Source organism: Hyperolius riggenbachi, chromosome 1, assembly GCF_040937935.1.
Source record: "Hyperolius riggenbachi isolate aHypRig1 chromosome 1, aHypRig1.pri, whole genome shotgun sequence".
In the NCBI taxonomy this organism is placed as follows: Eukaryota; Metazoa; Chordata; class Amphibia; order Anura; family Hyperoliidae; genus Hyperolius; species Hyperolius riggenbachi.
In genome coordinates, this window is record NC_090646.1 from 174604529 (window position 1) to 174620928 (window position 16400).

General features: G+C 46.2%; 1 protein-coding gene across 5 annotated transcripts in view; it reads right to left on the reverse strand.

Moving 5' to 3' along the window:
• Positions 1-16400, reverse strand: part of FNIP2 (folliculin interacting protein 2) — a 128335-nt gene that overhangs the window by 30577 nt on the left and 81358 nt on the right. For 4 of the 5 annotated variants that reach the window (XM_068278860.1, XM_068278858.1, XM_068278856.1 and 1 more), the window contains exons 3-7: positions 11394-11525; positions 7608-7708; positions 7107-7178; positions 3499-3596; positions 47-136 (exon numbers count right to left, since the gene is read on the reverse strand). In XM_068278860.1, coding sequence (XP_068134961.1) covers positions 47-136; positions 3499-3596; positions 7107-7178; positions 7608-7708; positions 11394-11525 — 493 coding nt within the window. The remainder of the gene's footprint in view (positions 1-46; positions 137-3498; positions 3597-7106; positions 7179-7607; positions 7709-11393; positions 11526-16400) is intronic. The other variant, XM_068278857.1, reaches the window with a different exon arrangement.

The window sequence follows — 16400 nt, forward strand, 5'->3', positions numbered from 1 at the left end:
CAGGTTTTTTGTGTGGCTTTCCTATCGCTCAGCATTCCACACAAACCTGCAAAGAAAGAGGCACTCCGTATGAGCTGGAGTGGACGTGCTTCAAACATGGAAGGCAGCAACTTACTGCCACACATCTGTAAGATACCTAGAACAGGGAGTGGAAGCAAACATTGAAAAACAAGGAAGAAAAACAAACAAAATGCCACAGAAACAAAAATGAAAACAATACATGAAATGGAAATAGGACAAGACATGCAATGGCATTGGCACAGAGAGCACACCTAAGTAGACAATGACAGAATGGAGACAGTGGCAACCACAAAAGTGTCACATTGATCCCTCACACAAACAGACACACACACTGATCCCTCACACATAAACAGACACACACACTAATCCCTCACACACATACAGGACAGTCAGACATTTAGTTTTCCCACATTAAAGAAAACAGGAGTTATAGGAGATTACCAGGTAGATGTACTTCAAATAGCTTTGTACAAGCAGACTAAAATACAAAGTTTAAAGGACACCTGAACGGAGAGGGATATGCATAGCTCCCAATTGTACAGGTGCCTCTTACAGACCTGGTGGCCGATTGACCATCCGATTCAATAATTGTTATCGAATCGAGTGAAAATCAGTGCAGCCAAGTGCATGCCCAATCGCCGACGCAGGAAATTTTGGGCCGAGCATGTTGATCGGATATGCTGAAAGATGTCGGGCGCGGTCGATCGGATGTGCAGCAGTAACAGCAAGCGATATCAGGACAAGCATGTACTGCAAAGAAACCCCCGCTGTCCTCCCGGTTCCCAGTGCAGTCTACATTACCTGTTCATGTGCGCCGCTGGCTCAGTCCTCCATCCACACACGCACCCCACGTGGTTATCGGCTTACATGTGGGCGCTGGTGTGACGTCACACATGCGCCCACGTTACTCCATCACAAGGCCGACTCTGGATCAATTTTACCACGATTCGTGGACACCTGTAATGGCTGCTGCCCATAGCGATCAGATGCGGTTACTATGGTGGCAACTCGGGTACCCAACACTGCATAGATGCATTGAAACGTTTCGTAGCAATGCATCTATACGACACTGGGGTCCCCTAAGGGCTCATTTCCACTATCGCGAATCTGCATGCGTCCAACGCATGCAGAGTCGCACATGTAATGCAAGTGGATGGGCCTGCTTCCACTGTAGCGTTGTTGAGGTGTGTTTTTTTCAGCGGTGAAAAAACGCACAAAAGAGCCACAGAATTCGCCTGCGAGTGGAATGCATGCGAATCGTCGCTAATGTATTTAATAGGGAATTCGCCTGCGGCTATGGTATGCGAATTTTTTCATGCGAAATCGCATAGGTACCAATGTAACTTTAAACAGGCAGTGACATGGTTAAATTCGCATATACCCTCACCTATGCTAATTCGCATGCGAATTCACTGGAAAAACCCCAAAAATATTCGCATCCGCATGCTGTTTCATCAGCGGTGGAATCCAGGCGATTCTGCACCGCAATAGTGGAAACGAGCCCTAACTGTGTGCCCTATTGATCGCATGCAATCGCTACAGATGCACAGGCTGCTGATAATGGTACCCTACATGCCTAACTAGTGATGAAATATAGCATATATGTAACTGGGATGAGTCAAGTAATGGATTTGAGGCGTTTTAAAACTGTAGCCCTTGTCATGTAAAAGTTAGGAAGGGGAAACATGGGAAAACAAAGTGTAATTTGTGTTTCCGTCCAATTTTCTTTAAACTGCCTGTGAAATCAAATCCTTGAAAAAAATTACCCAAAGAAAGCTTAGAATGTCTAGAACAAACAAAACAAAACACAATATAGGTATCTCTTTGATGGCATAGATAAAAGATATAAAAAGTATTGCTGTATGTCAAAAATTGTCAGGAACCTTTAGGTCTCAGCCACACTATAAGCGCTTTTCTGAGAGCTTATGATTGATTAGCGCTTTGACCGCTTTTTAAAAAATTGCTCCCATTCTCTTTCATTAAAATTGCAGTAAAAAATCACATTTTTACAAAAGTGAATGGGAGCGATTTTTAAAAAGCACTCAGAAAGTGCCAATTAATCACAAGCACTCAGAAAATAGTTTATAGTGTGGCTGAGCCCTAAAAGAAACCAGAGACAGTAACAACTAAAGATCTGATAGTTACCCTGGTGCTTCCTCCAGCTCCATAAGCACGCAACGTAACTGGTTCAGTCACGTCAGTCAGGGTCTTTTGCGCATGCGCGGACCTACTGCGCATGTGGTGAAGACCCCAACTGTCGCTACTGAGCCAGTTACCAGGGCTGATTATGGCTGTATGGCAGACCGCGGGAAGACAGCGAGGGACTCAGACGTGCTTATAGGGCTGGAGGAAGCCCTGGTTAAGTATTGAATCTTTAGTTGTCATCTCTGGTACACTAAAGAACAACTGAAGTGAGAGGGACATCTAGGCTGCCATATTTATTTCCTTTTAAGCAATACCAGTTACCTGGCAACCCTACTGGTCTATTTGGCTGCAGAAGTGTCTGATTAACACCAGAAACAAGCATGCAGCTAATCTTGTCAGATCTGACAATATTGTTAGAAACACCTGATCTGCTGCATGCTTGTTCAGGGTCTGTGGCTAAATGAATCAGCAGGCGGAGGATCAGCAGGGTAGCCAGGCAACTGACATTGCTTAAAATAAATATGGCAGTCTCCATATACCTTTCACTTCAAATGTCCTTTAAGGGGTAAACAAGGAACTTGAAGTGGTTACATATGCATTGTAGCCAGAAAATAGCATCTCTAAGCATCTGATCCTGATGCTCCATCTGTCATACACAGTCTCATGGGCCTTGCTTGTGTAGGTAGGTTATCTTACTATAGAAGCAACCCACTTAAGGGGAACCTGAACGGAGTAAAATTCTTTAAAATAAACACATGACGTAGCGGCAAATGAATGTTACATACTAACCTCGCCATCAGTTCCTCTCAGAAGCTCACCATTTTCTTCTTACAGTGATCCCTTCCAGTTCTGACAATATTTTGTCAGAACTGAAATATAACAGTTTATGTCAGTTATATATCAGCAGCTGTCAGTTACAACTGAATGTGCAAGGTAATGTCCATGTTTCCCTATGGCTCAAGCGAGCGATATAACAGTTTAACAGTGTGCTGACCAGGAAGCTGTTATGGGGTAATAGCCATTTTCAGAACGGAGGACAGAGAATTCCATCGATCACAGTGAACAAATAGGATCCAGGAGAGGGGAAAGAGATTGATGAGTAGACTACACAGAAGGTAAGTATGATGTGTTTATGTTTATTTTGACTTAATTTTCAGTTCAGGTTCTCGTTAAAAGTTGTAATGGCAGGGATGCCATGGGCTGAATCACCCAGAGGCCGAGGTTTGGAATTAAGTGGCCAGAAACTTGTGTACTAGTCCTTTAAAAGAGCTGAACGCATGTAACTGTGAAAATTATTTTGAATGCAGTTAATACATAAAAAACAAATTATACCTAAATTAGCCGCGGCTGGACATAAGCCTTGTCCGGTCTGACTGACACCTAGTCGGACGGTGCCATCGTGACTGATGTTTTCTAGGCTGTCTTGAAGACTGAACAAAACAGAATAAAAAGAAGAAATTAGATGAAAGAAGATATTGTGAAAATCACGTAATTAACAAATGGCTTTTTTCCCCCAAAAATTAATTTATAAAGTAGTTAGTGGTTGCCCATTGTAAAAAAATTCTCACCCAGGTTTACATTCTTAAAGTGTTCCAGTGACCTAATGAAAAAAAAGTTTTATATATACCTGGGGCTTCCTCCAGCCCCATGAGCTTGGATCCCTCCCACGCCGCTGTCCTCGGCTGTCTGCAGCTCCGGTATCGGGTCCCGTTAGTTCTGGCAGTCTCGGGCAGTCTGCGCAAGATGAAGTGCGCTCTCTACTCATCTCTCCTGCGGCCGAAGAGATACGTAGAGGGTGCACTTCTCTTTTGCAGACTGGACGAACTAACGGGACCCGATATTAGAGCTGCAGGCAGCAGAGGACAGCGGCGTGGGAATGATCCGTGCACATGGGGCTGGAGGAAGCCCCAGGTATGTATAAAACTTTTTTTTTTTATTCGGTCTCTGGTTTCCTTTAAATTTATCACAGTTGATGCCATCTCCAGTCCTATCAGGTGGTTTTTGTGGAATGCTTGGTTAGAGAGAGTTCAAAAGCCAGCACAGAATATACCTGTTTTCCCAGAATACTCTGGGGTGAGAATTCTGCCTAGGCTAAGTTTAACTGAAAAGGTAGGGCTACATACCAATATACAGCAATATATAGCTATAGGAAGGGACTCTGATGCTGAAACAAGGAAAATTACCGTAAAGGCAGGTATCCTGAATAATTTACTGCATTCTACTATATGTCACTACAGTGCCTCATTAACCATTTAAGTACCAGGGATCTCTGCCCCCTTAAAGCTAATTGGAATCCATATTTAAATAAAAAAAGTCAGATGCTCACCTAAGGAGAGGGTCCTAATGAGCCTTTCCTCTCCTCTCCCGGTGCCCTCCGTGCTGCGCTGGCGCCCCCGATCAAATCCCTCGCCGCTGGGACTTCGAAAATCTTCGGGAGCCAAGTCCTCCCGAAGACCGGCGGCTCCATACTGCGCACACGCGAGTGTGTCATAGTGGGTGCTCGCGCATGCGCAGCATAGAGCGGCCCGTCTTCAGGAGCACTCGGGCTCCCGAAGCATTTCCGAAGCCTCCCTTCGGCGGGGAAACAGCTGTATTTGACCGAAACGGTCGAATACCGCTACAGGGGAGCCAGCGCAACAGCGGGGACCGGGAGAGGAGAGGGAATGCTCTATGGGACGCAGAGCCTCCCTCTCCTTAGGTGAGTATCTGACTTTTTTAATTTAAATTTCGGCTCCCATTAGCTTTAAGGACCAGAGGCCGCTGGTACCAGAAAACGGCGTATACCGACCAATCGCCGCACATCAACGCTGTCCACACCGCACACCCAGGACCTCAGGCCACCTAATCTGCCGTCTCTTATGACGGCAAAGCTCTGTGAGCCGGTCAGGAGCCACTTTCATTGGCTCCTGACCGTGTAATTAATGTAAGCTATTGGGAGTTGACTACATTGATGACAGGGTCAGGAGCCAATGAAATTGGTTCCTGACCAGCTCACAGGGCTCTGCCGTCACAGAAACGGCAGGGCGCGTGAGCTGTGGCGGGCAGAGAGCGACGTGATCGGCAGGAGCAACGAAAAGCTGTGAGAACAAATGTTGGCGGTGAGGTGAAATCTAAGACCTAGTGCACACCAGAGCGGTTCGGCTGCGTTTTGCAATCCGCTTGCAGCTGCGGATACGCTTGGGTAATGTATTTCAATGGGCTGGTGCACACCAGAGCGGGAGGAGTTTTGCAGAAACGCATACTCCTGGGCTGCTGCAGATTTTGGATTGCGGAGGCGTTTCTGCCTCCAATGTTAAGTATAGGAAAAACGCAAACCGCTCTGAAAAAAAACGCCTGTTCAGAGCGGTTTTGCCAGCGTTTTTGTTACAGAAGCTGTTCAGTAACAGCTTTACTGTAACAATATATGAAATCTACTACACCAAAACCACTACACAAAACCGCAAAACACTAGCTGAAACGCTACAGAAAAGAAAAAGCGTTTCAAAATCTAGCATTTTGCGGATCTGCTAGCGGTTTTTGGTGTGCACCGGGCCTAAGCCCTGGCAGATAGAGGATCAAAACAAGGCGTAGATTTCAATTACCTCCGTCCGTAAACGGTTAAAGAATAAATTGAGAGGAAAAAAAAAAACACAGACAAGCATTGGTGACATGCTGAGTATACACTGTGTGTAAATTACAGGGATCTCTGAGCCAAAGATTAAAGTGAACCCGAGGTGAGAGTGATATGGAGGCTGCCATATTTAGTTCCTTTTAAACAATACCAGTTGCCTGATAGGCCTGCTGATCTTATTTGGCTGCAGTAGTGTCTGAATTACACCAGAAAACAACATGCAGCTAATCTTGTCAGAGCTAACAATGTCTGAAACATCTGATCTGCTGCATGCTTGTTCAGGGTCTATGGCTAAAATATTAAAGGCAGAGGATTAGCAGGATAGCCAGACAACTAGTATTGCTTTACAGCAATATTGTCACCATAAAAATCAAATTTCAACAGCAACTGGTCTGATTGTATTAAGGGATAAAGATGCTAATCCTGCATTCAAAACTTGCAAAACTTTTTCTGCTGTTATGGTTTGTAGTTATCACATACTTTAGGAGCACTGGCTCTAGTGCCAAACAGTGCCAAAGAGTTGAATGCTGGGAGTTCTTTTTATCTATAATATATTCCTCCTCTTCCATTTATTTCCCTCCCTAGCTGCTTATCAGAAACACCCTCTGATTACTTGTGTTTACAAGCAAGGCTGAGGTGACTCAGCGATTGGAGGATAAGACAGAGCAGTTCCTAGTATACACCTCAGTGGGAGTGTCTGAAGACTCTGGGAGGAAGGCAGCTAATGAATACACAATGAGCAAGAGAAGGGAGGATATGATGCCAGCATTAGCTTGGCAAGATGGCCACTGCCTAGAAAAGGATTTTCTGTTTTTCCTTTATAAAATTCACAGGAATCATTATGTGGATAGCACAATACATCTGTTATGCAAGTAGAAGTAGTATTTTTCTACTTATATATGTGTTTTTTATTTCTAGGTTAGCATGGGTGTCGCTTGTTCTTTAAAGGAAATGAATATGGCAGCCTCCATATACCCTCACCTCGGGTTCACTTTAAGTGATCCCACAAGCCTGGCCAAAATGAATTAATAATTATAGGAGAAAAATTAAATAACGCCTAAGGTAGCTGAGCACCTGCATAGTGGTCATTAGGAGCATCTGAGTACATGTGTCATAGTTGCAAGGAAGCACATTTTGAATCATCTGCTTTGTCTGATAAATCATAGATGTCTGCAGATGTAAATGTCATTTGTAACAGAAAAATCACAATTCTGTAGACTTGATTGACGTTGTATCACTTTTTTTGTTATAAGTCTTGCTTTGTAATCTCACTTAGATCCTGACACCCCTTTAGATCGTACTAGTCATTGCTAAGGAAAAGTAAACTTACGTGGTTGTACTACCGCTGAACCCGCCCACTTTGGCAGAGAAGACTTTACTGATCATCAGCTGAGGGGGACATCTGGTGAAAAACAAACATTTCGTTTAATACACATACATTAAGCATGCTCATCCTTGGTCACAAAATAGCTCATTATAGAGTGATTTCTACATGGCATTTGTGATAAAGTGAGTCATGCCTGTGTGATTATAGAAACACACAATATTTATAAGTGACTCAGTACTGCTATCAGGCCCTTGCGGATATCCACGTTTCAGGAAGAGATACATAAATAGCAGGTGATCCACCCATGGAACCCAGAGATAAGAAACGCTAACCCAGGATCACTGAGCACCTGCTTAAAGCTTGCTTATCACACAACATATTGTGGTTCTTTGATGTAACACCACCTCACTACAAACTGACAACACAAAACAAGAGGAAATCTGTCATGGAAAACACTTGAAGTTGTAGCCAAACTAAAAACCACATTTCCTATCATAAACCTACCGGATTAAATGAATCTTAAGGGTTGAGCCTTTGTAACTCATAGCAACAGAGCCAAACATCATCTCTCCCAGCATGTTCACGTCAGAGGCTGGCTTGGTGTACTGCAAAGACAAACGTATTGGTTAAACAAAAGTATGACGGCAGTCCGCAAAGCAAACAGGTGGCACCTCTGACACAGCCTAGCTGGTAATGGGATAAAGAACGGATTTGGGACTTGAGGCACTTTAGCATTTATTAAACAATATCATTGACTTTTACATTCCCAAACATTTTGGTTACAGCACTGCTGGTAAGTTGCAACTGAGCAAGTGAGGAAGCCCTGTCATAAGCAGAAGCTAAAGGGGTTATGTCAGACACTCAGATATAAAACCTGGTACACAAGTATGAGGACTGTGGCTCCGCAGTGATCAGGACTTAAAGAGAACCCAAGGTGGGAATTAAGAATGTTACTAAGGCACAGTGGCTGGTTGTGCATACTATCAGTCTCTGTTACTGTACAGCGCTCCCCCAGCCCACCCCCCCCCCTGCACTCTCTGCTGTCCCCCGTAATAAAAACCGCCGTGCTAGCGACATGCAGGTTGTCGCTAGCAGGCTGTTTACCTATGTGCTGCCATTCAGCGCCGCTCCCCCGCCTCCTCTATAGCGCCACTCCCCGCCTGCGTCCCTTCCCTCCCGCTGATTGGAGGAAAGGGACACAGGCAGGGAGCGGCGATGTAGAGGAGGAGGGGGAGTGGCGCTGAATGGCAGCACATAGGTAAACAGCCTGCTAGCAACAACCTGCATGTCACTAGCACAGCAGTTTTTATTACGGGGGACAGCAGAGAGTGCAGGGGGGGGGGGGGTTGGGCTGGGGGAGCGCTGTACAGTAACAGAGACTGATAGTATGCACAACCAGCCACTGTGCCTTAGTAACATTCTTAATTTTCACCTTTGGTTCTCTTTAAACCCTCAGGCAGAGTGCTATACAGACGGTTGCTGTTGCTAGCCTGCAGGCTTGTGTGCATTTTGATTCTATAGAGGGCCGACAGTACGGCACCCAACAAAGCTGCTAGATTATCAGCAGAGGAGGCCGGTTGCTCATTATGTGCAGCTTTGTATGCGTTTCCCCCACCCCTGGAAAACGCACACGATTCTGCAAAGTGTGCTCTCTGCCTGTATGTTCTGCCTATATTAGCTTTTCCACTCAAATTCCATAAAACATACTGCTAGATTAATGGGCTTTCTCCCCAAAACTGGTTTAGAACTATGGAAGGGACCATACAATACAACAATAGACTAAATTGTGAGCTCCAGCTCTACGCTTGTGCATTCTGTACCCTGTGAAGCGGCAAGGAAGACCTCTGCACTATCAGTCTTCTCCCAAGGCTCTTTTAGCTGGGTGCTCCACCCGGCTAATTTTGGTGAGCACCCGGCTGTCATCAGATCAGCTCCTCCTATGCTGTAAGTGGAGTTGCGCCGACCCTGCATTCCCGTCGCACCCCACCCAGCTACTTATTCATGACACCCGGCTGGGAAAAAATTCTGGGGAGAACACAGACTATATACATACATAATAATAAGAAGAAGACTGTAAATTGTGACTGCAATGAAATGGAGCACTGTTTATTGGCTTAGTTTCACTTGTCAATCATTACCATGCACAAACAATAAGATGCAATATCTGTTACAGTTCACAGTACATTCCACGGAAACATTTCAACACACAAAGGCACTAGAGAGAAAAGTGTAGCTTGACTGCCGCAGGAACGGGGGAAGAACCTCAGGCCTGTGACAGAGATCGTACCGTGCCAGGCACCTCTGACCGACTGACCTCAGGGGCCAGCCGCATCAACACTGCTGTACATTATACGCTGAAAAAAAGGCCCGCCCAAAAATAAAAATCCTGATAAAAAGAGCTGTGTGTATACATTCATTGAAAAAATTTCATTTTTTACATAATGCTCACATATAACCATCCTCTGATGTCAATGGTCTAGTTCAGCCTTCTAATTTGAATTGCAATTACTGTATGCTAAATTTGCCTATGCACATATTGATTTGCTCTGTCTCTGGTAATAGAGGCATTTGATTGCTTTATAAAAGATTGCTGATATTTCATGCACAGGAAAAAAAATAAAACAATCTTCCTCACACAAAATAAACTGTCACGACATAAAGTGACCCTTTACGCTGGCCACGCACCTATCAGGCCAAGCTCCCATGCCAGGGAGTGTTCGGCACAGTTTGAAGCCTTAACTGGCTGCACAGGCAAAGAATGCTCCCGGCTACGGCAGCGAAACCAAGGAGACGCGCGGCCAGGGCCATGCATGTGCAACAGTCCGTCAGGAGTCCAGACTACCAGGGCTGGAAGTGGGAGAACAGAAGGAACTGACTGACACCGAGGGAGCCCTAAGGGCCCGTTTCCACTATAGCGTTGCGGAATCGCCGGCGAATCACCGCAGGCAAATCGCATGCGGGTGCGATTCCGCATGCGTTTTTTGCCGCGATTTCGCATAGGTAAGGCTGTATGCGAATTTAACCATGTCACTGCCTGTGTAAATTAACATTATTACCTATGCGAAATCGCGGCAAAAAACGCATGGGGAAAACGCATGCGATTTCCCTATTAAATACATTGCGTGCGATTCGCCTGCATTCCACACGCAGGCGAATTCTGAGGACCCTACCCTGCAGATTTTTTCTGCACAGAAAAACGTGCGGGGAAACGCACAAGTGGAAACAGTCCCATCCACTTGTACTGACTGTGCGAATCCGCATGCGGGCAACGCATGCGGATTCGCGATAGTGGAAACGGGCCCTAAGACTACAGGAGCCTGGAGTAAGCCCCAGGTACATATAAAGCCTAGTGGTGCAATGGTGTCAGGTTTACGTTAAAGAGACTCCGTAACAAAAATTGCATCCTGTTTTTTATCATCCTACAAGTTCCAAAAGCTATTCTAATGTGTTCTGGCTTACTGCAACACTTTGTACTATCACAGTCTCTGTAATAAATCAATGTATCTTTCCCTTGTCAGACTTGTCAGCCTGTGTCTGGAAGGCTGCCAAGTTCTTCAGTGTTGTGGTTCTGCTATGCACTCCCCCCTCAGGGGGGAAAGAAACACACAAATGATCTCTTGAGATTCAAAAGGAATGCTGTATACAGCCTGCTTGTGTATGGATGTATTTTCTATGTGTGGACATACTGTACATCAACCTACTTCCTGTTTTGGTGGCCATTTTGTTTGTTTATAAACAAACTTTTTAAAACTGTTTTTAACCACTTTTAATGCGGCGGGGAGCGGCAAAATTGTGACAGAGGGTAATAGGAGATGTCCCCTAACGCACTGGTATGTTTACTTTTGTGTGATTTTAACAATACAGATTCTCTTTAAAGTGCAACTCCAGCAAGCAAAACCTATATTTTAGATTTTGACCAAGTGGCAAAGGGCTTGAAGATGAGAGATTATATTTAGATTTTAGCATCAATACAGATTTTAATTTTTTTCTTTTTCTGTAGTCTCAAAACACCCAGATCCCACTAACCCAGTGTGGTTAGTATTTTATCTTTAACCAGAAAGCCACAGCAAATTATCAGTAGGGTGTTGCCTCCGGGTCTCATTTAGGAGTATCACCTGACTGAAAACTCCGTACAAAAGGTGTTAAATGTCGATACGATGAGTCATCCATTCCTATCCCTACAGATAGAAGTTACTGTTCCTGTCTGCATACTTCCCAAACATATGTAACACTTAGTCAATGTGCCAGGTATGTAAGGCAGGTCCTGGAATTCCGTGTTAAACATTATACCTGGTACTTGGGCAGCGTTTCCCTGGCAGGCTGGGAATGTGTACATGCTGTACCCCGGGAGGAGATGGTACAGGTACCGCTGCTGCTGGTGTGACAGGATTTGGCCTTTGTTGTAGCATCATCTCCAGTTCTCTAGTGAAAAAAAAAAATATTTTGTGAGTAAGTAATACAAAGGGTTTATGAGATAAAATATTTACAATTGACCTTGAATAATAATAATAAAAATAACAGCCACAGCATAAAAACCACTAACAGGTAAAGTTAATAATCTAGTACCATTGACAGATTTGTTACGTAAACAGGTATGATTTATTCAGCAGCAAGTGAACAGCTCCTAAAGGTGATGTGTTGAAACCAGGAAAAATGTTGATGGTTCACCCACTGTTCTTACTTGGTACACTACATACTGGGAAACCTCATGAGACCTGCTGTTTTCGAGGTGCTCTCACCTAGTTGTGTAGTCATTAGAATTGGGAAGTGTGCTTTGCATTACCGTTTTACCATAGGGTAACATAATGACAATGCAAGGCAATGGGGCCTAACACACTTACCGCGTTGTATAGTGCTGGAAGTTCCCAATCGGCCAGCAAGCCAACAGCATGTTACCGTCGGACTTCTGCAGCAAAGTAATGGCAGAAGTAGTAATGAAAGTCAATGCACGGCACAGACAATTTAAATATGTCGGTGGTGGCAATGTGCATGCGTGCACTGACATGAATACCCTGCCCAGCAGGTAGTATGTCACTGGGCGAAAGGCAGCAAAGGGCGTGTGGAGCTATGCATATGACCCTGTCAGCACACTCTGCCGCAGGCTCATATGAATGAGGTTTTCTCTGGTGGGCAGAGGGGGTGGAGCATCGCAGTGCAATGCCCAGGTGTAAAACTGGCCCACAACACATTACTGTACATTCAACACACACATTCCCTTCAACCACTGACTGGGCCCTCATGGTCTCATGCATTGTAACCAGGTAATCAAGGTCACTTCCTTCAGTCTTGGAAAATCCCTATGACAGTACATCTGTTGCACTAAATGAACTTTGCTTTCTGAAAGGTACATTGAGAGCAATGTCTCTTCAGTTTCACTCTGAAGGTGTTTCAGGATCTTTTAATATGTATAATATACAATATGTCTGTTAAATCTTAGCTTGAGAAATGCACTAATAACATCACACAGAGCGGTGTACTGTGTACAGCAAAGACAGAACTCGCCAGGTTTACTTCAGGGGCGTGTAGCCTATCTAGTTTATACAATCTTCAATGTGACTATCATTAGGCTGTTAGAAAGAACACGCAGCAGTCATGTGCCCGACACAAAGCAGTGACAGGAAGAAAAACAGAACCATTAAATGTGTTTTCTTTCCACAAGCGTGTCACTGAACTGACTGAGCAGCATAACTTAACACTACTACAAGATGTAGGCAGAGGAGAACGGGTAAGGCTGGATTCACACTTGCCTGTTTCTCTGTGCGTTTACCTAATGTTAATCAATGGGGTGGTTCACACTTGAGGGCCCTTTCACACTGGCACGATGCATTGTGTGAAACTGACGCACTGTTACCGCAGCCTAATGAAAGTCTTTGGGGAAGTTCATATTTCTCACGTTGTGGTGCGCTGCTTCGGAAGTGCCCGAATTAACGCTAGAGCATACCTAGGTTATTACGTACCTGCGGCGATCTGCGTTTGGCCTGGAAGTCATGTTAGCCTATTGCAACACAGTTTTATTTATTTATTTATTTTTTTTAAACCTTGGCGTTGCGATGTGCATTGTACAAATATGCTTCTGTGCACCTCCGCATACCTGAAGCTTGAAGTGACCGCAAGCGTGCGCAACTTCCTGCTTGTCCGAATGCCAGACAGGGCTCCATTCGCCTAGTATCGGTCCCAGTAACTGGATTGAGCCCACCAGTCAGGCTCTTCTTCTCATGGGCCACTCATGCGCAGAAGAGCCAATTGGCTTGACTGAGCCAAATTACCGGGACCAATACCAGGTGAATGGAGCCACCCGGGAGGACGGCGAGGGACGCATCGGTGCTCATGGGGCTGGAGGAAATACAACATCTTTTAGTGTGCCCATCTCAGGTACACTTTAAATGTGTTTTTGTCATATGCAGAAAAACAACTGGACAGCAATACACCACTGTCAGAAATCGCATGCAGAAAAGATAGACAAGTGTCAATACAGCCATATAGCTCGGTTTGTGCAGTTCCACTCCTGTGATGCAAAACTGACAGGACTGGAACAGAACTGTACAAATTTATGTGCGAACCCAGCCTAAAGAACAAAAACTCAAATTATCATAGCATTTGAATTGAGAGCAATTATGCTGGACGCAACACAGGTTAGAAAGTGTAAGTAAGCAGACACTAGGAATTACAGGTTGGGAAGCATAAAATGTGGGTGGGCAAAGCAGGCCACACAATGCTTTATTTATTTAGTAATAAAAAAAAAAAAAAAAACACACATTACACACCAAAGCTACAGCTGAAAGATCTCTCTACAATCAGATTTTATGGGGGTGTAGAAGGAATCTAGAGCTATGATTCCCAACATTATTTCAGTATATACCCCTTTATGAGTGATGGAGTTTGTGAAGAACTTCATGCTCTGCGCATTACCACCTTCGGTACCCCATGGACACACCCAATTATTAGGAGCATCACTGCATATGACTGCCTTCCACACATCCCCTTATGTATGGTAAGTTTAAATGAAAGGCTAAGATTTGCTTGTAAACATTTTTTTAACTGAGAAAAAAAAAACCTTACTATTGAATTAAATTGATGGTGACACGCTTAAGTAGCCCCTAGGAGAAGTGTACCAGATTTTGAGAGCCTAGGATCCAGGGCACCTGGAGACTGGTCGTGCTATTCAGTGAGGAGAACCCCATGCAGATCAGGACTTTAGAACTGTAAGTAAAAGGTTCTAACCACTTAGCCTCTGGGATTGCTTGATTTTACAAAAGGCTGTCACTTGCTTCAATGCAAATTGTTTTCAGAACGTACAGAACAGGGTTAGGGAACCTATGGCTCCTTTTGATGGCTATATCTGGCTCACAGTTAGGGGTTGATTCACTAAGCTACACTCAGGGCCGGCCCGCCCGCCCATGAGGCGGGTACCTCAGGCGGCAGGAAGTGGAAGGGCGCCACCAGACATAAAGAGGAAGTGACTGCAGAGCCGGAGAGAGTGCTGTGCAGGCTGCAGTGCAGACTCTGCAGTGAAGTCCGGCTGCTCCTGTGGTGCCCGACCGTGCCTCCGACCCCGTGCCTGGCTGCACACACCGTGAGTGACCCTCCGCCGCCGAGACAGAGTCCGCCCGGACTGTGTTCTGGCTGGGACCCGACCCGCCCCGCCACCCGTTAGGCTGTGCACCGCCGCCCGCCAGTTCTGGTGCCACCCCCATGATGCCGCCGGCCTCAGGCTCAGAGTCCGACGACTCCGAGCTCTGCGGCCTCTCCTGTCTCCTCCAAGGCTGCACGCTGCCTAAGCCTGCTGATGGCGGCGGCTGCTGCCCGCTCTGCTGCCCTGCCTGATTGTCACGGTCAGTCACTGAGCGCCGCCGACGTGACCATGACTATGATGATGGCTTCTGGCTGCCGCCAGCCGCCGCTCACCGGCCTTGCCCGCCAGTGCGAGATCCGAGATGGGTGGAGCATGCCCGCGCTCGCCGCAGCCGTCTGTCCCCTGCCTGCCAGTGCCAGCCAGTGTAGGATGCATGCTGGATGCCTGCGGCCCGCCCTTCGCCTTTGCCACCGCCAGACCCGGAGGGAGAACCCATCCCCGGTGAGTCAGTCACTTTGCTGCCTCACTCAGGCTTTCTTCATGGTTGGTTGGTCGGTCGTGTGGGGGATGTTATGTAATGTTATGTACAGCAGATGGGGCGGGGTGTATAATACAGGGCATCACCGGCAGTAATGGACGTACAGTAGGGAATTAGTAACGGTGGGCGTACTGTGGGGATGGAATTGGAATGGAATCAGTATTGAAGACATATTGAGGGGGGGGGGGGGGGGGAGGCTTGGCAAGGGGGACAGGAATCAATGAAGGGGATGACAAAGTCGAAAGGAAGGGGCACAAGAAAGGGGCTAAGTGGGAGCAGGAGGATGGTGACATGGGAGTGGGGATCAAAACATGGAGAGGGAGGAGGGCAGTGACTGCAAGGAGGGGCATAAGACAGAGAGACTCAGAGAGTGACAAATAAGGAGGCACAGGGGAGAGGACACAGAAGGGAGGCACAGGAGAGAGTTGCAAAGGAGTCACAAGAGAGAGGCCACAGAAGGGAGGCACAAGAGAGGGGGCAGAGAAGGAGGCACAAGAGAGGCCACAGAAGGGAGGCACATGGGGAAAGGACATAGAAGGGAAGGACAAGATGCACAGGAGAGGGGCACAGAAGGAAGGCACAGGAGAGTGGCAAAGAAGGATGCACGAGAGAGAGGGGCGGACTGAAGCGGTCTTCTTTAATTTTGCTTTAAGGATGGGGGGGGTCGACCAGGGAGGGGGGGGGGGCGCCTTCACGATCTTTGCCTCAGGCAGCAGAAAGTCCAGGACCGGCCCTGGCTACACTGCTCAAGAAGCGCAACTTAGTGTGGCAGCACAAGTAAAATTTTCAAAGTAGGCATGCTACTGCTGTAGCGTGCACTACTAACTTACTTACGTTCCCTCCAAAACCAACAGCTGCTCCAATTTTCCCACTCTGGACCCTGTCAGGTCCAGTGACTTTGTAGGACGAGTTCCCCGCACTTTGATTGGCCCAATAAGCTGCCTGTCACTTGCCTATTGGGCCAAAGTGCGGGGATCTCGTCCAACAAAGTGAATCAACCCCCAAGTCAGCTAGCTAATTGTACAAGCTGTTAGTCAGTATTTGTCCTGTCTGGCTCTCAGAGGAAATTACTGATATTGATGAAACCCAAGAGAAACTGAAGACATGTTTGACACTTCCACTGCCCAGCGGATCAACTGTATACACATCACCATGGCAACAGGGACGTGAGCCCTCTACAGCGCAA